The sequence below is a fragment of the Phocoena sinus genome, chromosome 15 (assembly GCF_008692025.1).
Source record: "Phocoena sinus isolate mPhoSin1 chromosome 15, mPhoSin1.pri, whole genome shotgun sequence".
Classification (NCBI taxonomy): Eukaryota; Metazoa; Chordata; class Mammalia; order Artiodactyla; family Phocoenidae; genus Phocoena; species Phocoena sinus.
This window is the reverse complement of record NC_045777.1, coordinates 71,310,278-71,337,594: the sequence shown is the minus strand read 5'-3', so window position 1 is coordinate 71,337,594 and position 27,317 is coordinate 71,310,278. Positions and strand designations below refer to the sequence as shown.

At 44.8% G+C, this 27,317-nt stretch overlaps 1 protein-coding gene across 3 annotated transcripts in view; it reads left to right on the top strand.

The window, feature by feature from the left end:
* The first annotated feature begins 11,280 nt into the window (after nucleotides 1-11,280).
* Nucleotides 11,281-27,317, top strand: part of XPO6 (exportin 6) — a 107,147-nt gene continuing 91,110 nt past the window's right edge. Inside the window, exon 1 of one of the 3 annotated variants that reach the window (XM_032604540.1) lies at nucleotides 11,281-11,878. In XM_032604540.1, the coding sequence (XP_032460431.1) occupies nucleotides 11,876-11,878 (3 nt within the window). In that variant the 5' untranslated portion in view covers nucleotides 11,281-11,875. Of the gene's footprint in view, nucleotides 11,879-12,045; nucleotides 12,155-27,317 lie in introns of those variants that run through there. The other 2 variants (XM_032604541.1, XM_032604538.1) reach the window with 2 other exon arrangements.

The following is a 27,317-nucleotide window of genomic DNA, read 5'->3' as shown; positions in this document are numbered from 1 at the left end:
CCTTGGCTTCATGCAGGAAAGAATTTAAGAGTGAGCCACAGTAAAGTGAAAGCAAGTTTATGTAGAGATACACATTCCGCAGACAGAATGTAGTCCATCTCAGAAGGGACAGCAGCCCTGAAACATGGGGTGGTTAGTTTTTATGGGCTGGATAGTTTCACAGGCTAATAAGGGGGAGGATTATTCCAACTATTTTTGGGAAGGGGCGGAGATTTCCAGGAATTGGGTCACCACCCACTTCTTGGCCTTTTATGGTTAGCCTCAGAACTGTCCTGGCACCTGTGGGTGTGTCATTTAGCATGATAATGCATTATTATGCGTGTATAATGAGGCTCAGAGTCTACTGGAAGTCAAATCTTCCGCCATCTTGGACCTAGTTGGTTCTAACAAGTTTTTGTCTGTATCCTCAACAGCTATGTCGTTCTTTTAATGGTTGTGCCCTGCCCTCTTCCCTCCTGTCTCAATGGGGATCTCATATGTAAAGGGAGAGGTAGTGGCAAAGGAAATAACATATGTAAAGGCCATGAGGTACTATATTAGATGCAAATTTCTCTCCTTTTTCTCCCATGTAGGGTTTGAAATCAGGAGGAATGCCCTCCTTGATTTTCCGTCATCTCTAGAAAATAGATAAAGGGAAGTAAAATGAAAATGATTTGCAGGTGATATAGTTTTATATCTGGAAAACCCAGGTCTGGGGCTTCCCTGGTGGTGCAGTGGTTAAGAATCACCTGCCAGTGCAGTGGACACGGGTTCGAGCCCTGGTCCAGGAAGATCCCACATTCTGCGGAGCGACTAAGCCCCTGTGCCACGACTACTGTGGCTGCGCTCTAGAGCCCACAAGCCACAACTACTGAGCCTGCGTGCTACAACTACTGAAGCCCACGCACCTAGAGCCCATGTTCCGCAACAAAAAGTAGCCCCTGCTCACTGCAACAAGAGAAAGGCCACGTGCAGCAATGAAGACCAATGCAGGCAAAAATAAATAAATAAATTTATAAAAAGAAAAATGTATATGAAGCAAACTTTAAAGTGCTGCTGAATGATGCAAAAGAAGACTGAACTCATGGAATGACAGACTTTCTTTTTTTTTTTTTTTTTCGCGGTACGCGGGCCTCTCACTGTTGTGGCCTCTCCTGTGGCAGAGCACAAGCTCCGGACGCACAGGCTCAGCGGCCATGGCTCACGGGCCTAGCCGCTCCGCGGCATGTGGGATCTTCTCAGACTGGGGCGCGAACCCGTGTCCCCTGCATCGGCAGGCGGACTCTCAACCACTGTGCCACCAGGGAAGCCCTGACAGGCTTATCCTTGAAAGAAAAGTCAACAGCATAAAGATGTCGCTTCTTCCCAAGACGATCTGTATAATATATGGTATTACAATTAAAAAGAAAACAAAACTCCATCTGTTCAGAGCTCACTAATTCTTTAAGGCTCAGCACAAATGCCATCACCTCCTACATGAAGCCCCCCAGTCAGAATGTATTGCTCAGTGTTCCCTGACCTTTATTCTGCTTTCAATCTTTCATTAGAATTGGTGGCAGATAGCTGTGACTCTCCCTTGTGTGTTTTTTTTTTTTTTTGGCCGAGCCAGGCAGCTTGTGGGACCTTAGTTCCCCCACCAGGGATTAAACCTGGGCCCCCTGCAGTGGAACCATGGAGCCCTAACCACTGGACCACCAGGGAATACCCTGTGACTCTCCCTTAAGAATGAGAACTTGAGGGCAAGGACTCTCTCCCACTTCTCTCCATGTATCATGTTAGTAGGGTTCAAGGTAACGTTGACCATGAGGCTTGGCAGGCTTGGCGCCACAGACTTTACCAGAGGTCAGGCACGTGCAGCCTTCGTCTGGAGTGCTGGAAGCAGCTTCCCAGGCCCTCTCCTGGTCTCCTTGTCCCTCTGCTGGCTGGGACCTTGGGCTTGCCATCTGATTCTGCTTCTTGCTATCATTCTACTAGGACCTGTTGTTCGTTCCTGCTGTCCTGGAGTCTAAACTTGGCCAGTTCTGGGCACTTTTTTTCATTCTGTGTATCAGGTCCTAGCGACTGGCCTGGCCTCTTTCTGGGAACTAAGTCACCTTAGTCTGTGCCTGGTTTGGGTTTGGAGTCTTCTGTCTCAAACAACAGTTTGGATTCATACCTCACACTGTACACCAAAGTAAACTCTTAAGCAGATCAGAGATTTACCTGTTGTTGTTGGGTGTTCTTTTTAAAGCTATAAAAGTACTCGAAGAAAGCATGGACAGAGGCTTCCCTGGTGGTCCAGTGGCTAAGATTCCGCCTTCCCAATGCGGGGGAGGGGGGAGTTCAATCCCTGGTCAGGGAACTAGATCCCACATGGCGCAGCTAAGGGTTCGCCTGCCGCAACTAAAGATCCCGCACGCAGCAGCGGAGATCTTGTGTGCCGCAACTAAGACCCAGCGCAGCCAAATAAATAAATAAATATTAAAAACAAAAAAAGAAAGAAAGCATGGACAAATTCCTTCAAACATTGGCACGGTAGCATCTTTGCGAAGTATGGCTCAAAATCCAGAAATCATAAAAGACTGATTAATTCAAGTATAAAAAATAAGTTTCAAACTTCTTGGAAAAGTAAAACCATAAGCAAAATCAAAAGACAAATGACAATCTGGGGAAAATACCTGCAAGTCAGTATCACAAATAGTTTATCTCCTAATTACATAAAGAACTCCTAGAAATGTAGGCAAGAGTCCAACAATTCAATAGCAAAAAGGGGCAAAGTACATAAACTGACAGTTCACAAAAAAATTGTGGTGGCACCTCTCAGTTTGGCAAAAAAATTCAGAAGCTTGACAATATATCCTGCTGGCCAGTCTGTGTGGAAATAGATACTCTCTGTGTAGCTTAGAGCAGTACACAACTCCTCTGGAGGGTGATTTGGCACAGTCCATCAAAAACATCTTTTGACCCAGCAATTCTACTGTTGTGAATTTATTCTATGGACACTCTGGCACACTTATGTATGTAGATGCACAAGGTTTTTATTATTTATTTATTTATTTATTTTGGCTGTGTCGGGTCTTAGTTGTGGCACACAGGATCTTTTGTTGCGGTGCGTGTGGGTTCTTGGTTTTGGCTCGCGGGCTTCTCTCTAGTTGCGGCGCACGGACTTAGTTGCCCCGTGGCAAGTGGGATCTTAGTTCCCAGACCGGGGATCTAACCCGTGTGCCCTGCGTTGGAAGGTAGATTCTTAACCACTGGACCACTAGGGAAGTCCCCAAGATTATTTTTTACAGTACTGATTTTGTTAGTAAAAGAATGGAAAACGTATTATCTTGGGTCACGTGCTTAACCCTGACATGGAGTCAGTCCACCCAAACTTTAAACACTGAGAGTGGAGGAGAGGTACCTTCTGAGCAAAACTGAGGTTATCAGAAGAAGGGACAGGAAAAAAATAGGAGTCCCCTGCGTCATTTATGTTCTTCCAGTGTAACAAGATGGAGACAACTTCCTTCATCAGAATGTTCCAGAGCAAACACAGATGATATGACACTTGTGGTAAGATTTCAAGATGTGTTCAGGTAACCGGAGATGGTGGCTAAACCACCTTTTAAGGATGGCAGGTTCTGTTGACATGAGGGCCCTTTGCTTTGCTGAACAAATGATGAGTGTTCATATGCAAATATGGGGTAGCATCCAGGGCAATGATAAGTCTCCTCTCTGTATAATAGTGAGGAGAGAAACTTGAGATTTGGAATGAAATTCTGCAGGGAGAGAAATGAACTAGACTGCCAGGCACTACGAGAGATGATGGGCTAAAGAAAAAATGAGCCAGTAGCAGTTTTGCTGATGAAGGATTGTAGAAAAAAGCAGAGTGTGAATGAAGGTTTTAGGTTGTTTGCAATGGGGTGTGTGATGTAAGTCTCTTCTGTATCCTTATGAAATCTTTAGTAAAGATGGGTCCTTGTTGCTTTGGTGCACGGTTACTCTGTTGAGGATGGCACTGCCCCAGCAGCATTAGAAACATGTGGGCTGTTTTTACTGGCCACAATGACTGCTGGGGGTGAGGGCATGGTCATTACTGTCTCGGTGGCCAGGATCATACTAACTGGTGAGATGTTTCTCACACACGGCCAGTCGCACCCCATTGGAAACACTGCTTTGGTGTGAGTCAATTGTTTTGGGAAATTTGAAGATGTTTTGGGTTTTGCATCCAGGTTGATGTAAGGCAAAAAGCAGAGCACACAGGAGCCAGAGGACAAAGACACAGCTGACACCTGGGTTACACCTGCATATAAGACTTTTGATTACAGGGACTTCCCTGGTGGTGCAGTGGTTAAGAATCCGCCTGCCAATGCAGGGGACACAGGTTCAAGCCCTGGTCTGGGACGATCCCACATGCCACAGAGCAACTAAGCCTGTGCGCCACAACTACTGATCCTGCACTCTAGAGCCCGCAAGCCACAACTACGGAGCCCGCGTGCCACTACTACTGAAGCCCACGTGCTACAACCACTGAAGCCCGCGTGCCTAGAGCCTATGCTCCGCAACAAGAGAAGCCACTGCTATGAGAAGCCCGTGCACCACAAGAGAGTAGCCCCCGCTCACCGCAACTAGAGAAAGCCCACGCGCAGCAACAAAGACCTAACGCAGCCAAAAATAAATTTATAAAAAAAAGACTTTTTAAAAAATAGACTTTTGATTATATTGTAGCTACATCACTTAATTTCTCTTTTTATATCTTCCTTCATTAAAGCCCTAGACTTATTTCCTCTTTGTTGTCCGCTTCATAATAAATTGCCCTTTTCTTTTTTAAATTAAAAAAAAAATTTTTTTTTTTTGGCCAGAGCACCACACAGCCTGTGGGATCTTAGTTCCCTGACCAGCAATCAAACCCATGCCATCGGCAGTGAAAGCCTGGAGTCCTAACCACTGGACCGCCAGGGAATTCCCATAAGGTGTCCTTTTAATTTTCTGCATTTTACATTTTTTCCCATTAGGTCTAATCTGCATATAAAATAGAGATATTTTGCGCTCAATTTGTATTCATTTGTCCACAGACCAGGGCTCATCTTCTCTTTTGTCGGCACCATATTTTTGGAATCATTTATGATCTTTTATTACCCTCACCATTTTCATTAGCCATTAAAAAAGTAATTATTTATGGATTTCCTAAATTTAGATGTTGTTTGGGAAATAATTTAGGTAAAAATAACTCTTACACACAATGTTCAGAATTGAGGTATTGCAACTTCACAGATTTTTTTCTATTAATAATACATATGCCCTGCTTCATTTTTCCAAAGTTTGCCAGGTCAACAGAAATCCATTTCAACAACTACCTAACGGTGAAGGTGGAGGCGGGGGTTGGGCTTGAGCTGGAGGGTCTCTGATCTGAAGGTTGTGTGTGGGGGTGCTCAGTGAAGCTGTAGGAGGCCTGGGTGTGTCTTGAGGTTGGATGGTCTTGATCTTGCATGATGTGAGCCTCAGGCACTTTCTGTCTTTTAAGGACAGAGTCAACAGACAATTAACCAGGTCTCCTGTCAAGGGATTGCCCAGTGGTTCATTGGGGTTGTGGACAACTGGTTTTTCATAGTCCTACAAGAAAGGAGCTGTGATGGCTCCTTATGGGTTCCCTTAAAGGGCAGAATCTTACTATAGTGCTCTGGTTATGGATAGTTGCAGGTTCTGGGTATGTATTGTTGTCTCCCAAAACCTAATGATTTAAAACAACAATTTATTATCTGTCACAGTTCTGCAGATTGACCAGGCTTAGCTGGGTGGTTCTCATTTGGGGTCTTGCATGCAGTTGTAGTCAGACAGGTGCTGGGCCTGGAGTCTTCCCAAGTCATGACTGGGCTCAACCATCCAAGATGGCCTCTTCCCTTACATGGCTGGTGCCTCCACTGGGCCAGCTGTGATGGATGAAAGCTGGTCAGGCAACACTCTCTTTCTTCCCGCCGTCTTTCCATGTGGCTAGCCAGAATTTCCTCACAGCATGGCATTCTTACATAATTGGACTTCTTACATGGTGGCTGACTTGCCCCAGAGGGAATATTCCGTGAAACCTGGGTAAAAGCTATAAGCTTTCTAAGATCTAACTTTGGAAGTCATGCTCCCTTCCACTCCAATTCATTGGTCAGAATTGAATTCCCAGGGCCAGCCCAGGTTCAAGGGCAGGGGACTACATAAGCCTAAGAATACTGACAGATATGATTCAGAGGGGGCTCATCTTTGCACACATGGTCATGTGTACCAGTCAGGAAAGGCCAGGTTATGCTGCAGTAACAAACTACCTCAAAATCTCAGTGCCTCAAAACACAAAATGTATTTATTGCTTGTTCTGCTGGTCTGGTGTGGGTCTGGAAGGGGTCCTGTCCCATGTAGTCACTCATTTCATGGTACCACAATTTCAACATGGTGCCTCAGAGTTTACTATGGCAGGGGTGAGCAGTATGGAAGGGAATTGCCCAGGCAAGGAAATGCTCTGGCCCAGAAGTGACATGGGTCACTTCCACTCAGTTGGCATCGTCCTACCCAACTGCAAGGAATAGGGACATGTAATCGTCCCCTGTACTTGGAAGAGAACAGGGGGAGATATTGCTGGACACTAGGGGTCTGTCCCCCATGATGCTGTACCCATGGATGATTCCTGTTGGATATTTCTGGTGGGTGTTACAACTAGTTAAGTCTTCAGACAATATTTCTCCGATATCATATTAATGACTGCTTATTAACTGCCTTTCATTCCACAGGAGGAGGACACTTGGTAGGAGACATGTGAGTTTGGTCTTTGGGATGAGTAGGATTTTGAAAGGAAGGAAAAGGGATTAGGAAAATGTCATTCTAAATGGTTGAACAACCTAAGCATAGGCTCAGAGACATGAAAGAGGCTGCTGTTTTCCAGGAGCCATGAGGATTCTAGCTAGGTGAGAGAGAGGAGATTGAAAGGAGGACTGGAACTAGGATGGAGATAGTAATTAATAACTAAAATGATTGAAAATCTTTTAATATGCCAGACATAGTTCTAAATACTTCATGGTGCTCTGCTGGTTCTCTTCCATTTCCCCTTCTCTACCTAACCCTGGGCTCAGGAGGTTGACCTCTATGAACTGTATCACCAGCCTCCCTTGGTCTCTGGCTTCTAGTTGGATTTATGCAAAGGGGAGCCGCAGCAGGAGAGAGAGGGAGGGAAGAGAGTGAGGTCAGTATATTTATTCCACTGGCTTCCTCCCTGCAGGATCACCTTGGCTGGATGCTTCCTTCAGCTGCTCTCACATGATTCTCCCTTGCCAGATTCTGGCAACCATTCCTCCTCTAGCCCCTTTAGGCCTAGGGGTACTAGTAGTCCTGCTGTTACTAGACCTAGGGTATTGCATTATCCTTTGTAAGGTTTCCCTACAAAAACCCCTTTTGAAACACCCCTTTGTCAATTCTTCAAATCTGAATTAGAGTTTCTTGATAGAACCTGACTGACACAGGGACCTACCTGGCCAGTTAGGTACTGGTGTTTTTCCCATTTGATGGATGAGGAAACTGAGGTACAGAGAGTTTAAGTGACTTGTTCAAGGCCACACAGCTAGTAAGAGGCAGAGTAAAGACTCAACCCAGAGACTCTGGTTACAGAGTTTCAAAGACTGTCAAAGGCCTTGAATGACAGGTTAAAGAGAGTGTGTTCCCATCACCTATAGAGGGTGCCAGACACTCACCCTTTTTTCCCTTCTTTCATCAAGTCCATATTGAGTGCTACTGCTAACACCTATGTCTTTTGAGAAACTAACATGTTTCTTCATCTGCAAAATGGGAGAATTCTCCAGGTTCTAACAGCCTGGCAGAATTGTGGTGGGGCTCAGAGAGATCTTGGCCATTGAAAGAGCTATTGTGGAGCTTGGGATGGAGCATGTGACCAAGGTCCAGCCAATCAGAGCATCATATTCCCCCTGGTTGCAGTGATTGGTTCAGGAGAGATCCAATGAAAGCCAATGGGATTATATTCCTGGAACATTTGTAGGAGAGGTATACTCTCTTCTCTACCAGGCTTCAACCTGGGAGAAGATAAAGCCTGGGTATGTAGGACCCACCATGTGGACCACCAGAACCAAGGAAGCAGAACCAAGAAATGGAGAAAAACTGAGTTCTATGACATCACTTCAGATCCAGAATCCAGCCATGTCTAAAATCCAAGCGACCATTTGGATCTCTCCCTGAGACAATATAGTCCCTTTTTTCCATATGATAGTTAGAATTCCAACTCTAGAGTCCCAATTTTGTCACTTGCAGTGGAAAGAGTCTTGGCACAGTACAAGACAGCTTGGAGTGGGAAGAGGAGTTGGGGACACTGCAGCAGTCAGGTGAACTTCTATTTATCCAGCAAGACCCAACTAAAATGTTACAATTTCTGTTTAGCCTCCCAACTACTCCCCCTGCCATAGCTAGAAGGCTTGTACACACCTCTGTTATAGCACCTCTCACACTATACTGTAATTTTGGGTGGCTGTTTCCACCATGAGGCAGTGAACAATTTGCCTGAATCTTATTCATTTTGGAACTCTTAGGTTTTGCAAAAGGTCTGGCAGAAAGTTAATACTAACTCATTGAATGTTGAACAAATAACTGAATTTATGAGACCAAGGCAGCAGCAATAGGAATGGGCAGGAGGAGATGGATGGGGGCCATCCCTGCAGTGCCAACAAAAAGTAATAGCAGTCTTAAATCTTTTTTTGGAATAGACAGGCCTGAGATTAATATTAATAACAGAATGTTATTTAGTTGACTTGGACAAAATCCCTGGAGTAAAATTAATAATAGCTGTGATTTATTGCATGCCTTATGTGCTAGATGTTTTATGTACATTAAATTTAATCTTCACTCTAGGCTGGCAATGGAGGTATGATGGACGTGTGGTGACTCCAACAAATCCACTTTATTCTGGGGAATTGAAATCAGCCCAAGGGGAGGATTCTTTAAGTCAATTATAGCAATTCCATCTTCCTCCACATGGCTAGTTCAGGGATGGGCAGGCCTGGGTCAATTAGGACCGGTAAGATAAAGCTTACTGCCATGAGATAGGACATGAGAAAAGGTGCTCTCTCTTGCTGGATGTGAACAGGGAATTTTGTGGCCCTGGCTGGCCCTGGCAGCCATCTTAAGGACAAGGCTGATACATGGAGGATTGCAGAGCCAAGAAAATCCTAGAGGAATGGATCCAGGGCTCCCATCACTCCCTGCCTGAAGCTGACTTATTTCTGGTTGTCCAGTCATGGGAGTTATGCGAGCCAAAGGCATACCTCTTATTGAGGGTGGTTTGACTTTCTGTTATTTAATCCAATCACACGGTGAGAAAATTAAGACTTGCTCAACGTATCTCAGCTAGCAGTAAGAGCGGGGCTTCCCGCTTCAAATCTGTCTCATCCTAAAGCCTTTGCTCATCTCACTAAACTGAGCCGAGAAAGGCCAAGTCACTTGGCATGGATCCTGATTCATCTGTTTATCTTCTTTAAAAAAAAAAAAAATTTATTTGGCTGCACCCGTTCTTAGTTGTGGCACTCTCCAGAGTCTTAACCACTGGGCCACCAGGGAAGTCCCTGTTTATCTTCTGAGATGGCTTCTCTTGTACATGAAGTTTATGCTGCCTAGGAAATTCTATGTCCCCTCTCTTTGCCTAGCAAACTACAACATGTCATCCAGGCCACAGCTAAATAAAAGTCACTTCCTGACTGCCTCTCCACCCCAACCCCCAAGATTAGCTTATATCCCTTGGCTATTAACTCTCAAGTGGTTTGTATTTTACTTTAATGCTCTTATTACAATTGTAAGTGATGACTTATCATTATTTTTTTAATTAATTAATTAATTTTATTTATTTATTTTTGGCTGTGTTGGGTCTTTGTTGCTGCGTGCGGGCTTTCTCTAGTTGCGGCGAGCAGGGTCTGCTCTTCGTTGCGGTGCCTGGGCTTCTCATTGCGGTGGCTCTCTTGTTGCGGAGCATGCGCTCCAGGCACGTGGGCTTCCGTAGTTGTGGCTCGCGGGTTGTAGAGTGCAGGCTCAGTAGTTGTGGCACAGGGGCTTCTTTGCTCCGCGGCATATGGGAACTTCCCGGACGGGGGCTTGAACCCTTGTCCCCTGCACTGGCAGGCGGATTCTTAACCATTGCACCACCAGGGAAGCCCGACTTATTTTGTAATACTTTTAAAATAATTTGTTTCTCTATTCCATAAGGGCCCAAGTGTGTCTGTTTTGCTCAGCACTGAATCCTTGGAACAGTGGTTGTCACTTAGTGGGCAACAATATTTGATGAAAGAATAAACGAAAGCGGTTGCTTTCTGTAGCCATGAGTTATATCAGCAGTTCTCCAAGGGTGATCCTGCAGTACAAGCATCACCTGGGAACTTGTTAGAAGTGTAAATCATGAGCTTCTACTGATTAGAAGCTCTAGGAGTGGGGAACGGCAACCAGTGTTTTAACAGTCCCTCCAGGTGATTCTGGTTCATGCTGGAGTTTGAAAGCCACTATACAGATTTGCTATCCAGCCTATGCACGCTAGCAGCACCTCTGCTGCCTGGGATTGTTTCTTGCTTCTATTTCTTAAACTCAGCACTTTCACAAGTAAAGTGGTTGGAGGAAAGGAACAGGAACCCAACGCATCTTTGCCCTCTGAGATCCTCTGCAGTTGCTGTTCCTTCGACTTTGATCACACTTCCCGCTACTGACTTTATCCTTCAGGCCTCAGTTTACATTTCCATCCCTCCCTTCCATTTTCTATCTCGGGACCCTGCGTGTTTGTTGCGTTCATTTCACTCACAGCACTCCTCGTTTCTTACAATTAATTTATTCACTTGCTCTCTACTTGCTGCTTATCTGCCTCCTTGAGGGCAGAGACTACAGTAGTCTTGTTTACTACACTAGTCCTAGCACCCACAGCGGCGCCAGGTCCACGGCAGGGCTAAAATGTGTGGGCTGAATGGATGTAAGTTCCACAAGGGCAGAGGCTGTGTGCCGCCGACTTCTAGCCGGGTACTGGGCACGCAGAAGGCGCTCCATGAAGATATGGGGAATGAATGAGCGCAGGAAACGAAAGAGAAATCGCCACTTTACCAAGGTGGCAGGTCCGGTACCCTTTACCAACATGGCCGCCGGCCCGCGTGGACTGGCGGAGGGCGCCGGGCGCGGGGCGGGGCCGAATGGGGGCGGGGCCAGAGGGAGCCGTCAGGTGCGGCCCCGCCCCGCACCCCCCCGGCCTCCGCCCGCTCGATTCCGGATTGGTCCGGTTCCAGCGCCGCAGCCCGGCTGCCGCGCCGTGGGGCCGCGCCGGGCACTCGCCACTTCCGGCGCGTTAGGGCTGTTGGTTGGGGGCGGCCGCGCGGCGCGAGCGGGCAGCACTGGAGCGGGCTTGCGCAGGGATGCTCCGGGGGGCGGCGGCGGCGGCTGTGTGGGGTGAGGCGGCAAGGATAGCTCGGGCCCTCGGGCCTTTCCCCTGAGCCGGCCGCTCGGGCTGCGCCGCCGAGGCCCATTCAGCCTCCGCCCCTTCAGCCTCGGGGTCGGGCCCACCGCCACTTCTGAACGCGGGGGCCGGGGAGCCCCTGCCTGGGCCCGGAGCCTCCCACTGGGGGTCGGGCCCGGGCGGGGGGCCCCGAGCCGCTGCTCTCCTCGCCGGCCTCCGAGCCCCATTTCCTGCTTTTTCAGTTTCCTTGCGGAGGGGCGGGTGGGTCTGGATGAATTGTTCCGGGGGTCCCCGATGAGGCGGGCCAGGGGGCCGCGCTCTTTGTAGAGGGTCCCCGCGGGGCCCGGGTGGGGAGGCGGTTGTCTTTGCATGGGTGGGGGACTTCCCGAGCCTGCCGGGACCATGACCTGAACTGTGCGAGCGGGACGTGTCCGAAGCCCGAGAGCTAGCTCACCTGAGCCGCCCTCTCCCCCAGCCAGCATGGTAAGTGGGGTCGGAGCCCCTTCTCTCCCGGGTGCCGGGTCTGAGCGGTGGGAGCGGGCCCGGGACTGCTGAGCCATCGCTTCTCCCCGGGGCGGGGAGAGGCGCGTGCCGAGCCCGACAGTGACACATGCGTGCAGGGTTTGCAGCCGGGCTCTGAGCTCCCATCCCCCCTCCCCCTCGGGATCGCTCAGAACTGGGAGGGACCTGGACGCCGAGCGGACACAACCCTTGCATCTGGTGTTTGCCTCTCTTGCATTGTAGCAGCTCATCATGATGGTAGCTATCATTTATTTATTGAGTGCTTACTATGTGCCAGGCGCTGTGCTAAAGTGATTGACATGTGTTATTTAATTAGCACACCAGCCCTGTGTTCTGAAGTGGGGACACTGAGGCACAGAGCAGCTAATTACCCAGCTCAAGGTCACTCTTAAGTAACAGTGGCAAGATTTGAACCCAGGCAGTCTTGATTTCAGAGCTCCTATTTGATAGAACACGCTTCACAGGCTGGAGGGGGTCTTGCTGTAGGTTTATATACGGGGCAGCTGAGAGGGTTTGTGGTTTTCAGAGGTCACTTACCTAGATCATAGGAACTAGGAATCAAAGTCAGGAATTGGCCTATTCTTTTGACACCCGTTCTGCCTTTCTTTCTGCTACATGCTCTGGCCTTTTCCCTGGTAGTGCCTGGAGAACTCTTCATCTTTCTAGATCTAGTTCAGAAGCCACTTCGGAACATTCCACATTTTCCAGACCCAAAGGCACTGTCAGTACTTCCTTAGGTTTGTGCAGTCACATCTGTTTTTAAGCATTTGTCTTATTGTTATTGTAATTGTCTATTGCAGTAGACTCAGTTCTCTCAAAGATGAAATTGTCTGAACTTTTATCTGCCCCAGCTTTTGGTACATAGTAAGCCCACTGGGGTGGTTGCCTGGCCTGTGTTTGACCACTTCCAGTTACAGAAGTGTTCTTAAGGTTGCCCATTTTACATCTTCCACACTAGTGGTCTAGTAGAGAAGGGGATGCAGGGGGGGATTACATCTGTAATATAACTGTTCAGGCCAGTGGGGTTTTCAGAAGTTTCAAGGGGCCTGTGGGTTATGTGTTAGGTTCTGGGCGGAGAAAGAAGACCTAAGGCACAGCCCTTGCCTTCGTGGGGCTTACAACCAGTCACATAAAATGCACCATTAATGCCAAGCAGCACCGTGTATTAGATACTGTATGTAGGATAGTGGCAGATCAGTTAAGCGCTCTGAGTCCCAGTTTCCTCAGCTATAAAATGTGGAGACAGGAATTTTCTAATGAATAATCTAAAGGTATGAGGTCTAATATTTAGTGAACGATGAAAGTAGTATTCAGTAATCCTTCATTGATTCTTTCAATGAATTTTTTTTAATAGTGGTAAAATATACGTAACATAATATTTACCATTTTAACCATTTTTAAGTGTATAGTTCAGTAGCATTAAGTACATTCACATTGTGTGCGTCCATCCCCAGAACTGTTTTCATCTTGTAAAACTGAAAACTGTACCCATTCAACAGTAACTCTCATTCCCTTCCCTGTCCCCTGGTGACCACTATTCTACTTCCTGTCTCTATGAATTTAACTACTCTAGGTCCCTCATATAAATGGAACTGTACAGTTTTTGTCTTTTTGTGACTGGCTTATTTCACTTAGCATAATGTCTGCGAGGTTCATCCGTGTTGTAGCATCTGTCAGGATTTCCTTCCTTTTTAAGACTGAATAATATTCCATTGTGTGTGTAGACCATATTTTGTTTATCCGATCATCTGTTGATGGACACTTGGATTACTTCCACCTTTTGGCTGTTGTGAGTAATGCTCCTGTGAACATGGATGTACAAATCTTTTAATGAATTTTAAGTAGCCACTATATTCGAGGCTCTAGCGAATGTCAGCTAAGCAAGATAGACACGTACCTCCCCTCAGGTAGCTGACAACATTGCCTTAGAACCTTTGGACAGAATTTTATTGTTTATTGATTTAAGCTGGCCAAGCACTCTTGTATTCGGGTTCCATTTTAATTGGCAGTCAGGAGAGTGTTATGAAAATGACCACCTTTGAGCAGTTAATTGTAAAGTAGTAGTAGTTGACTTCATGATTGCCATTTACAGTTTTTTCTGAGGTAAGTTTTGAGTCAAGTTTTCTATAACCCACCCCTCACTTATTTTAGCATACAGTGGGTGACCACAGCGGATTAAGGTGAATAGGACTGTCAAATTACATCCTTTTTGCAGTACTGACACCAGGGGTTCATCTCCTATAGGTATCCCAGGTTCAGGGGTGTGGATGGGGCAGGCCTTGTCCCTGGTTGCAAGGAAGCCATTGCCTGGTTTGTGTCTTCCCAGAGGAGGATCTTTTGCGTGGGATCACAGTTCTTTATTCCAGGAACTTTTTTCCATTTCTTACTGACTTAACATTTTTACTTTAAAAAGAGTTTAAAGAGTTGGCAAGTAAGTATGGGCCTTTGTAATATCTTCTTTTTAAAACTTCAACTCTCTATTAAGATGAAAATGGTGTAATATGATAGAACTACCATTTATTAAGTATCTGTACTAAGCTAGCTGTTTTTCATTTATTTGGTTTTTCTTTCAGTCACTCAGTATCAGTTAAGCACACCAACACTGGTAGGTTGGTTACCTTATTGCCATTACTACCAGAGGAGGAGATGAACAGACCTGGTGTAGGATACCTGTCTAACAAGTGGTGGAGCTGGCATTTGGGTCCAAGGTGCTCTTCTCCAAAGCCTGTGCTCCTTGAGGTACAGGTGCTTCCTCATGTGGAAGTTGGTTGGGAATGTTATCCAACTATATTTTATTTGGTTCTGAGATAGTGATGAGGGCTGGGGAGCATGGGAATTTCCTTTAAACTGTCCCTCTAGGAGGAGGGATTTTGACCTGCAAGTTTAGAGCTAGTTAAAAAAAATTTGTAGTTGCAGTACAGAATTCCTAGAACAGTTAAAACTCTAACTACATTGGATTAAATCATCATTTTGGGTTGAGTTCCCATGAGTTCTCAAGTGATGTAACATCTTAGAGGTTCCCATTACTTCTCTGAAAAGTTGTTACTTAATATCAAAAGAGCTTTGCTGGGCTTCCCTGGTGGCGCAGTGGTTGAAAGTCCGCCTGCCGATGCAGGGGACTGCCGATGCAGGGGACACGGGTTCGTGCCCCGGTCCGGGAAGATCCCACATGCCGCGGAGCGGCTGGGCCTGTGAGCCATGGCCGCTGAGCCTGCGCGTCCGGAGCCTGTGCTCCGCAACGGGAGAGGCCACAATAGTGAGAGGCCCGCGTACCGCAAAAAAAAAAAAAAGAGCTTTGCTTATTATGGAAATTTTGTGCAAAATTGAACCCTTACTTAAATTAGCATTTTTTTCTTTTTTAGTTGCTTAGAAGATTGCTTTGCTTACAAAGTCTTCTCATTTTTGAACTCTGTATTTTTATTATGTTTGGCTGTGCCGCGAGGCACGTGGGCTCTTAGTTCCCCACCAGGGATCGAACCTGTGCCCCCTGCAGTGGAAGTGCTGAGTCTTAACCACTGGACCAGCAGGGAAGTCTGCCTTCTCATTTTTCTTTTTAGTTATTTTATTTTTGGCTGTGTTGGGTCTTCGTTGCTGCGCGTGGGCTTTCTCTAGTTGCGGTGAGCAGGGGCAACTCTTCTTTGCAGTGTGCGGGCTTCTCATTGCCGTGGCTTCTCTTGTTGGGGAGCACGGGCTCTAGGTGCGTGGGCCTCAGTAGTTGTGGCGCATGGGCTTAGTTGCTCCGCGATATGTTGGGATCTTCCTGGACCAGGGCTCAGACCCGTGTTCCCTGCATTGGCAGGCAGATTCTTAACCATGGAGCCACCAGGGAAGCCCTACCTTCTTATTTTTGACTGTCATGTTCCATGAATGGTCCCTGTAATGGAGGGAAAATCAGACCTTAAATTTGGCCACTCAGTTGGTGTGTCTTCTGTTAGTTCAGCAACTGTGTTGGATTGTGCACCGGGGCGGGAGGCGTGAAGAAGCTGTGGCGGTGGAGGGAGATGGCAGGGAAAGGTTCAGCGGTTCTCAGAGGGGCTCTGTGGCAGTCACGGCATTAGAGGTTGTCTGGGAGACAAGTAAATATCCAGAAATGACTTGAACAGCTTGTGAAAAAATTAGTAGATGACATGGTTCAAATGATAAAATTACCTGCTAAGCAGACCCCAAAAGCACTATTAATGTGGTACAGAGAAGTAATTCTGTATGGTAGGCCAGAGCTTTTGAGTACCTCAGTTTATTCATTTGTTTATTGACTTCCCTCATCAAGTTTAAAATCCCAGGTACTGTGAATACAATATGTTAAAGAGTCTGTATTTGTAGGGCTTAGCATGTGCCAGGCTAACGAGTTTACGTATGTTAACTCATTTACTCTTTCAAACAATTCCAGGAGGCAGAGGCTATTGTTATTTTCCATTTTCTTTTCTTTTCTTTTTTTTTTTTTTTCTTTATCTTTGGCTGCATTGGGTCATCATAGCTGCACTCGGTCTTCCTCTGGTTGCGGCGAGCAGGGGCTACTCTTCCTTGCTGTGCTCGGGCTTCTCATTGTGGTGGCTTCTCTTGTTGCAGAGCACGGGCTCTAGGTACGTGGGCTTCAGTAGTTGTGGCACTCGGGCTCTAGAGCTCAGGCTCCGTAGTTGTGGTGCACAGGCTTAGTTGCTCCGCGGCATGTGGGATCTTCCCGAACCAGGGCTCGAACCCGTGTCCCCTGCATTGGCAGGCGGATTCTTAACCACTGCGCCACCAGGGAAGTTCTTATTTCCCATTTTATAGATGAGAACATTCAAGGCCCAGAATGGTTAGGCAGCTTCTCAAGCTCACACTACAACCAAGTGGCAGAACTGGCATTCAGAGCCAGGCAGTCTGGCTCAAGAGTCAGTGCTCTCAACTGTTACACTTTCACCCCAGGAGGGATAGTATTGTCCCTGCCCTCTAGAGGTCAGTTTAATGAGGAAATGGGACATATATTCTGGTAATTATGAGAGGCTGTGTTAAGGGTGACCATAGTAGAAGAATGCATTGATACAAAGGTGGCATTCCTGAGGACAGGGAACAGGGAAGATTTCCCAGGAGGAATATTTGAGTCTTGAAGGGTTAGGAAGAGTTTGACAGCTGGACACGGGGGGAAAAAAGGGCCTTCTAATTGAAAGTTTGCAGATAGTTACAAAGATTAGATATGTATCAATAAAGATAATAGAAAGTAATAGGTGTCAGGGGTGGAAGTGAAAGAAGGAATTAACATTTGTTGAGTACTTAGGACTTTGTAGGGCTTTATGTGCATTTATACGCACAGTACACAAACATGCTATTTTTTCTCATCGTGAATACCTTTATTCCTACTTTCCTGGCCAGCTGCTGCCCCATTTCCTTGTTCCTCTGTGCAACAGAACTCCAGGAAGGAGTGGTCTTTGATTCCTCACCTTCCATTCTCTCCCAAGCTCACTTGTCAAGGTCCCACCCCGCTGCTGTTGAACGCAGGGGTTAGTTCTCATCTTAGTCAGTCTGCCCATAGCATTGGACATGTTGAATACTCCCCCTTCTGTTAAAGTCTTTCTTCACCTGGCCTCCAGGACACTAAAATGTGCTTTTGGTTTTCCGCCATCTTACTGGATATTTCTTCCTCATCGCACTGATCTTTGAACAGCTGGAGTGCTCTAGGCCACAGACCTAGTTAGCTCCCAGGCCAGACCTCCCTCCTGAGCCGCAGTTCTCATGTATCCAGATGCCTACTTGCCATGCAAGCTTGTTTGTCAGGCATGTCAAATGTAACCTGTCTAAAGCCCAACTCCCGACTTCCCCCTTAATTCTTTTCTACCCACAGTCTTCTCTTTCTCAGTTGGGGGCAGCTCCATCCTTCTAGTTGCTTGTGGCAAAAACTTGGAGTCATCCTTGACCTTTCTTTCTCTCATATCCCACATCTGGTCCGTATCAGGAAGGCTGATTGTTTTCTACCTTCGAAATGTAGCCAGAATTTTATCACTTCTTGTTCCCTCCACTGCTGTCTCTCTAGTTTAGGCCTTCATCATCTCTTGCTTGAATTACTGCAGTTGCCTCCTAACTGTTCTCCTAGCTTCTGACCTTGTCCCATGATAGACTGTTTTAACACAGTAGCCTCAGTGATCCTTTGAAAAGTCTAAGGCAGATCATGTCTTTTTTTGTTCCCATGGCTCCTCATCTCACTTAGAGCGAAGGCCACAGTGGCCCACGTGCGCCTCCGTGACCTACTGTGCCCTCCATATTCTGGCCCATGGTTACACTCTGAACCCATCTCCTGCTACTCTCCCCTTGGCTCACTCTGTTCAGCTACTCTGGCCTCCTTGCTGTCCTTCAGATGCTCCAGGTGTGTGCCTGCCTCCGGGCTTTGGCCTGGCTGTTGCCTCTGCTTGGACTGCACTTTCCTCTAGATGTCTATATGACTAGAGTGACCTCCTTGAGGCCTTCTCAAGAGGCATCTTCCCGGTGAGGCCAGTCCTTACCACCCTATTTAAAATTGTAACCCCATCTCAGAACTCCCAGTCCTTCACATCCTGCTTTACTTTTTGTAGCATTTACACTTTTAAACATTTTACGCGGTTAATGTTATTTATGAAATCTATTTTTTGTTATCTCTTTGTGCTAAAATATTAACTCCCTAAAGCTTTGCTCTGTTCACTGATGTATCCCGAGAGTCTAGAACAATTGCTGGCATAGTAGACAGTTACATTGTAGTTAGGAATGCTGTGGAGGTCTTGGGTGTTCAAGACCTTTAGAGAAAGGGAGTACATAGAACTTGCACAGAGTGGGTATTTCAGAAGAGAAGGGTGTAACTAAATGTGTAGTGTTATGAAAGGATCTATAATAGACTGGTTTGGCAATGGTGGAGATTTTTGTAAAGAAGTGGTTGGGGAGAAAGCTTATAAAAGCAGTTAAGGACTGGGTTATGAAGGGCCTCCAGTACTACTCAAGGGAGTTTGGCTTTGATTTTTGGCTGATTTTTCCTTAAAGGAACATTAATCTATCTACCGTGTGTAGGTTAGATTGGTGTGGGATAGGACAGATAGGACACCATGCCTGTGTGGATGTGATAAAGGCCTGTTCTTGGATTTGGAGTTAGGAGTGGAGAGGAAGACTTGACCAAGAGAGTCATCACTTAAAACTGACTGATTCCAGATTCAAGGGATGAAGAAAAGGGAGGAGCTCAAGCTGATTTTGGAAGCCTCTGAACTGGTGATTGGGAATAGTAGGAAATTTTAATTAATTGGTGGTTGGATTTGGTAGGAATGGAAGCGATGACAGGTAAAGAAACTGACAGGGAGATGACAGGAGACAGTCCATGTGCCGATAAAATAAGGGATTTGGCTCTGTAGGTAGGGAGGCAGATGCTGCTGTGTTGAGATGAAGGTAATTGGCATTGCGCAGGACAAGGATCTTGACAACTTTTAGGTAGTTGGATTGTTGACATATGTGTCCAAGTCAAGGGAGACGTGACTGCACCAGCTGGGGTGAAGAGGGAGGGAATTCCTGAATGTGTAGCTGTTACTTTCTGCTTCTTTTTCATCCTCCCTTTTCCTCTCCACCAGTGGTTTGTTGTGCAACCCACTGCAGACTGATTGTCTTCACTACTTTTCAAGATCACCAATGACCACTGTGTGCTGACTCCAGTATATATAGTCATCCGTTGGTATCCACGGGGGCTTGGTTCCAGGAGCCCCTGCATATACCAAAATCTATGGATGCTCAAGTTCCTTACATAAGTTGGCGTAGTACAATGAATGCATAAATAGCCTCTTTTCAGTCCTTATGCCATCTTTTGGCTGTTGGCAAACACTGGTCCCTTTTTCTCTCCCCCGAAACACTTTTTCTTGGTTCCCTTGGCTTGCATGATATAACTCTTGGTTCAGTCTCCCTTGATCTTCTTTCTTATGGCTTCAGCTATGGCCTGTGTACCACTGAGAACTCAACCACCCTCTCCAGCCTTGGATATCCACCGGAGTGTCCTGTAGACATCAAATTAAACATGACTAAACCAAATCCGTCATCTTCCCCTTAGGTTAGCGCCTCCTCACCCATGCCCTAGTTCTCTTAATAATCTTATTCACTGGACACTCAAGTGATAAACCTGAGTCATATTTAACGTCCTTTTTGCCATCAGTCCTCGACTTGTAGGCCTGTTGATGCTGCAGCTAACTTATTTGTGTCCTGACCTCAGCCTTTCCCTCCATTCCCTCCATTTTGGTCAGGCCATTGTCATCTCTTGCTTTCATGGGTGGTGTCTTGACAGCTTCCAGGTTCTTCCTACACCAGTCCATCTTCTTTCTGTATTCCTGCCAGAGCTACCACATGGAACTCAGATGTGGTCATGTCGCTTGACCCCAAATTATTTTGAGCAGAGGGTCTCCAGTGTTGTCAGAGACCAAGTTTTTATCACGGCAGAGTAGTGGAAAGCACATGGGTCCTGGATTTTCACAATTTTTCTTTTACTCCTCTCAGTTAGGAGAAGATGATTTATTAAATGCTTAAAGTGATTCATTCGATATATAATTTCAAGACTTCTCAAATTATATCTTGTTCTCTAGCCACAGCAAGCCACTTGTCATTCCCAGAACACCGAGTACGCTTTCGTACGTCTCTGCCTTTGTTCAGTGCTGTTCCCTCTGCTTGAATGTCCTTTTCTTCTTTTTGAGACCTTACCTACCATGAACGTGACCTCTTTGAGGCTTTCCAGCCACTAGTTTAACATTTCTCATCTTTGATTATAGTTAGGTGTTCTTTTTTTTTTTGCTTTTATTATTTTGATTTATTTGTTTTTATTATATAAGAATTACAAGGCTACATTCTTGTAGTAAGTGTCAAATAACTCAGAAGTTTGAAGAGCAAAATGTGAACCTCCTCCATCCTTTCCTTGGCTTCCTCTCCTTTCCTCCCCCTCCAAGCCTGGGAGTGGAGAGGATTAGTTCTTTCTCTTTATGAGCCCATATCAGAATGAATCTCAGTCTTCTTTACATTTCCAGTGCCCTGTAAGCATTCAACAGATATTTAGGTAATTGAAAGGGTCAGGTGTGATGGGAATTCCCTGGTGGTCCAGTGGTTAGGACGCTGCGTTTGCTGCCAAGGACCTGGGTTCGATCCCTGGTCGGGGAACTAAGATCCCACAAGCTGTGTGATGCGCCCCCCCCGCCCCAAAAAAAAAGAGGTGTGAAAACAAATCCAAGAAGGTCAAGGTAGGCCCTTGAGGTTAGTAAATGATAGTAGCAGCATTTAGAGAGTATAGTAAGCTTGAAATAGAGTATGAATATAGAAAAACCCTGTTTTTCCAAAAGCCATGCAGCCAGCAAGCTCAGATAGCAGCATTTTTGCCGTGGCAGGTGGAGGTGGGGAGCAGGTAAGCAAGAGGAATTGTTAGAACAAATGCTGTGCAGATGGTACACTTCCTGTGAGGCTCCAAAAACTGATTGCTTCTGGGAGGACTGCTGGGGAACAATGGGAGTAGGGGTGGGGTGAGGTGAGAGCTGTGGATGTACCTGAGGAAACCCACAAGGCAGAGAGAAGTGAGGGAGGTGAAAGAGGCTAATGGGAAGGGAAGGAAGCTGGGGCTCAGAGGGAGAAAAAAGGTCTGTGAGTGTTTCAACACTCTGTGTTAGCCGTTGTTTAGGGGCCCTCGTGTATACTACAGACAGTACCTCATTTCATCTTACAGCCACCCTGCAAGGTAGGTATTACTGTCTGTTCCTATTTTACAGTTGAGGAAGATGAGGACCCCGAGGCTCAGGGAGGGTAATATAAGTAGCTTGTTTAAAGTTACATAGCAAGTTGATGGAGATGGGATGCTGACCCAAGATTCTAAATGCACAGCCCATGTTTTTTCTGTAGCACTAGATTTCTTTTTAAGCCTATGCACATTTACATAGGTATATTTACTTCAGATGTAACCCAAGTGAGTATATTGTCCCAGGAAAAACAGTACATCTAGCCATCTAGCCTTAAAACTTGCATAATTTACCTTTCATAACAGAAAGGGCAAGATGGTAAAAGTTTGCTGATAACAAACGTTACTTGAAATGTAGCCCAACTGGGTATATTGTCCCAGGAAAAACAGTACATTTAGTCATCTAACCTTAAAAGCTGCATAATTTACACCTGGTAATGGAAAGGGCAAGATGGTAAAAGTTCACTGATAACAAATGAGAAAATAGATATTTCTGCATATGCTCTAATGTGATAGAATAGAAAAAATGTGACTCGAGGGCAAAGTGGTAGCTGGACCACGTTACAGGACAACAGAGAGGAAGGTTGCTTGGCTTCTTTATGTATTTCAGTTCAGTTAAGCCCATTAGGCTTAGCATACACAGTAGTTAATTTACATCAGAGCAGTCTGCTGCTGTTTTTTTTTTTTTTTTTTTTTTTTTTTTTGCGTTACGCGGGCCTCTCACTGTTGTGGCCCCTCCCGTTGCGGAGGACAGGCTCCGGACGCGCAGGCTCAGCGGCCATGGCTCACGGGCCCAGCCGCTCCGCGGCACGTGGGATCCTCCCAGACCGGGGCACGAACCCGTGTCCCCTGCATCGGCAGGCGGACTCTCAACCACTGCGCCACGAGGGAAGCCCTCTGCTGCTGTTTTATATGAAGGTTATAATGAAAAATATCTCTGATCTCAGACTCCTTGAAAAGGTAAAGGTATTTTATGAGTTAAATGCAGTTGTGGGGGAAGTCATTAGTTTTTAAATTGGCTAATAATCAGACCTGGGATAGATCAGGGTTTTTTTAGATTAACAATTGGATAATTTTTATAAAAATTATGTATGCTCATTAAAAATCAAGCAGTATCAAAAGGTATCAATACAAAGAACATGGCAAAAAAAGAAATCCCCTAAATCCTCCTACCCTGAACTATGATTAACAATCCATATATATGTCTTTGTTTCTGTCTATTTGTCTATAAGATAAGGAGGTTAGATATCTAAAATAAGTACTTTTATTAAAAAAGTGGTGATGCTGATTTTTTGGGTCATGCTAGTTTTAAAATAAAAATCAATTTACTATTCTTTGTATTAAAAAAATACTTTCTGAAATATTTATATACTTACAGGAAGTTGCAAAATGAGTGCAAGGATTCCTGTTGTACCCTTCACCCAGATTCCCCCAACGGTGACACCTTACATAGCTGTGTGCAACATCAAAACCAGGAAATTGACATTAGTACATGGCATTTGTTGACTAGACTACAGACCTTATTCGGTTTTCACCATTTTTTGACCTGCATTCATGTGTGTGTATGGCTCTCTGCAGTTTATTCCATGTATTGATTCATGTAACTTCCACCACAGTCAAGGTACAGAGCTGTCCCATCACCGCTGAAGATCTAACTCATGCCTGAGTATATTTTTCCTAATACTCTCTGTATTTGTAGCCCTCCTCCCTCTCTCCTAGCAACCACTAATCTGTTCTCCATCTCTACAGTTTTGTCATTTTGAGAGTGGTGTAAATGTAATCTGCAGGCCGTAACCTTTAGACATTGATTTTTTTCACTGAGCACAGTGCTCTTGAGGTCTCTCTGTCTACTTGAATTTATTAATTTTATTTTATTATTTATTTATTTTAAACATTTATTTATTTTATTTATTTTTGGCGGTGTTGGGTCTTTGTTGCTGTGCACGGGCTTTCTCTAGTTGCGGTGAGTGGGGGCTACTCTTTGTTGAGGTGCACGGGCTTCTCATTGAGGTGGCTTCTCTTGTTGTAGAGCACGGGCTCTAGGTGCGCGGGTTTTAGTAGTTGCAGCATGTGGGCTCAGTAGCTGTGGCTTGCGGGCTCTAGAGCACAGGCTCAGTAGTTGTGACGCACGGGCTTAGTTGCTCTGCTGCATGTGGGATCTTCCTGGACCAGGGATCAAACCGTTGTCCCCTGGATTGGCAGGCGGATTCTCAACCACTTCGCCATTTAACATTGATTAGTTGATACGTGTGTGTGTGTGTGTGTGTGTGTGTGTGTGTGTGTGTGTGTATACTTTTTTTCCAATAGAGTTCATGGTTGCTCTGTTCCCTGAATTATTTGTTTTGAAAATGTCTGTCATCCTTATCCATAAATGGTAACTTGGCTGGGTATAATACTAATGGGTCATACATTCTTTTCCTTAGAATTCTGTGGATATTTCTCCATTGTTTTCTTCCATTGAAGGTTGTTGTGTGGAAAAGCCTGGTTAGCCTAATTCATTCTCCCTTTACCTCAGTGAGAGAGAACTTGCCTTTTTTGCATGATTGCTAGGAGAACTCTGTCTTGCTGAAGTTCAGTAACTCAATTAGGATATCTTTAAGTGTGGATCATTCTTTTCTCATTTTGCCCTAGAACATGGTATGCCTGCCTTAATGTTTTTACCTAGTTCCCTAATGTTGGATATTTTGGATTTCTAGTGTGTGCTGCATCAGTACTACAGTAAACGCATCAAATTTCTCTTTGTCCATTTTGTGCGATTGTAGGATAAGTTTCCAGAAGTGGAATTGTGGGGCAAAAAGTACATTTAAAAATTCTGGTATTTAGTGCTTTTTCTACAAAAAGATTGTATCAGTTTATATTCTCACTAGTGGGATAGTTCCTGCTTCCCCACCTTCTGGCTGACACCAATAAAACTTTTTAATGTGATAGATGAAAATGGCACTTCAGGAATAACATGTGCAGTCCTTTAGTTATGAGTGAAGTGGAACATCTTTTGATGTTTTATTTCCATGTGTATTTTTTCCTATGTCACTTGACCATTCCTGACCTCTATACATTTTTCTGTTGGGTTAGCCAACATTTTTTTTTTTTTTAATGTAATTTGGCTGAATAGTTTTAGAATGTTGATAAAATTAGGTTTGGAATAACTTGCACATTTGGTTGATTAATCTTATGCCACTAATTTTAGTCAGGTTAAGAACACTATCATTTCTTGTGTACTAGTATTGTGGACTTGAATAAAAAGATTGTCTTGGTGAGGGGGCTGTAATCTAATAGTTTTCTGAACCATCAGACCTTTTGTCTGATGATCCATGTAATTAAGTTGTCTATTCCTTCCCACTTGGTTTCATATGTATTTGTCATAACATGATGTAAGAACAGGTTTAATCATAGGAAAGAACTTCTATTGCCAGAAAGTTGCAGTGCTCACCCTGGTGAATGAAGTGATTTTTCTGGTAATCATTTGTTGCTGGTCCTGTTAATTGGGTGCGTGAATTTAGAATGTTAAAAGGTATATGAAGTTAACTGATTCACTTTGTTATAAAGCAGAAACTAACACACCATTGTAAAGCAATTATACTCCAATAAAGATGTTTAAAAAAAAAGATATATGAAGTAGCTTCATAGGAGAGTTTACTGATCATGCTTAGGGTTTCTCTGATTTTCTACTGAAATTCCTCTAATGGCAGAGAGAGCTTACACCTGCTTAAGAGAAGGCCCTTGTCCTGGGGCTTTAGGTCATAGCAGCTCTCTGTAAACCTGAAGTTTCTTGAAAATCTTGAATTGTATGTTAAACCTGTGTTGTTTAAAAGTCAATATATTTTTTCTTTCTTCCTCTCTCCCTCTCTTCTTTTGTTCCTCCCTTCCCTCCCTCCCCAATCTTTACAAGCAAATTAACCATCCAGGCACATCCATTATCTTGAGGAGCACTGTGTAGCCATCATCACATTTTACTGTGGGGGTGACTGGTCCACGTCTCCTGAGCTCTGTGGACAGACATACTTTTATGAGGAGCGTTGAAAAATATCCTGGTGTATCTGTAAAGGAGACTTCTTATGAAGAGAAAAAACTTTAGGCTTTTGAAAAGACCTCAAAGAAATATAAGGAAACATTTTGAGAAAATACCCCTTTACACCTCAAGAGGGAACAGATTGAAAGAGAGCTTTGAGTAGACTGCTTTTATTGGCATACTCAGTAGATAGACCCTTGGTACGTAACACTTGTGTTTTTGATTGTCAGTAACCTTTAAAGCCTTTGATAAATCATTTGTTATTTAAAAAAAGTATGACTTGCAATGCCTTCAGGTGTCTGGAGCAATTCACTTGGCTGGCACATGAGTGGGCCCGGCTGATCTCCTAGCTCAGTACAGCCTGGGGGTTCTTTACTGTTCAGGGTTATGACAATCTTCGTTACTTTATGAAAGATAATCCTGCAAAGAAATTCAACTAATAGAACTGGTGATGCAAATGAAATGATCTGAGGAAGTTAAAGTTCTTAGTTAGCAAAAAGGAGTTATGGACAAATTAGAGAACAATGTTAAAAACTTGGTGCCTTGGATCCACCATACTCTAGGTGTGGAAGGAAAGGAAAACAATTCCTCATACTAGGTGAATGCTGGGCCATTGCAAACGTTGCTGATTATTTAGAGAAAGTTGAAAAGACACTTAACTTGTGGTGTTATTCTATTCACTGGAATGTGTGTAATTTGTAATTCTTTACTGAAAGGGAAAGTCAGGAGCTGGAGGAAACATTGTTGGTGAATTTGGGGGCTCACTTGCAACAGAGTTGCAAGATAACTGGAAGCTGGCCTACAGCTATCGAATGTAAGCATGGAAAAGGGTGACTAGAAGTTACAGAAGTTTGTAACTTCTGGAAGAGATGTGCATGTCAGCAAATGATTACAATGCTGGGGAATAAGTACAGAAAAATAACTTTGTAAGAGGTATAACTGTACTTAAAGAAAAAAAAAAGCCTGGCCACACTGGGGATGGGAGGGTTGTATCAGGGAAGGCTTCCCAAAGGAGGTGGCAAATGAGTTGGGTTTCAAAGCAGAAGTAGGAAGTCCCTAGGCATAGAATTTGGGACATGAGGTGGTGGGGAAGCAGAAGGGCCATTTTGGACAGATGGAGCCACAGGTATACACAGAAGAGTAAAAAAACGCAGCGTGTTTAGGTCAGGTCGTGAAGATGAAAGCTTTGAAATGTTGAAGAATAAGGAGTTCTAATAGGCAGTGCAGGTGACGTCTGTGAAGGCAGCTACTCCTGGAAAGGTTTTTATTTAATTATTGAGGGAAGGAGCCATGTGCTTTATTATTGCCTAGGAAATTATTCCTCTATATTCTGCATTCTCTTTTTAGAGAAAGACAAATTTAATTTTTATTTTAAAAACTTCTATGGCCACATTGCGTGGCATGTGGGATCTTGGAAACCAGGGGTTAAACGTGTGTCCCCTGCGGTGGAAGCATGGAGTCTTAACCACTGGACCACCAGGGAAGTCCCTAATTTTTATTTTTTTTTGAAGTATAGTTGATTTATAATGTTGTGTTAGCTTCAAGTGTACAGCAAAGTGATCCAGATATATATATATAATATATGTGTATATATATAGAATATATGTGTATACATTATATATTCTTTTCAGATTCTTTTCCATTATAGGTTTTAACGAGATATTGAATATAGCTCCCTGTGCTCTACAGTAGGTCCTTGTTGTTTATCT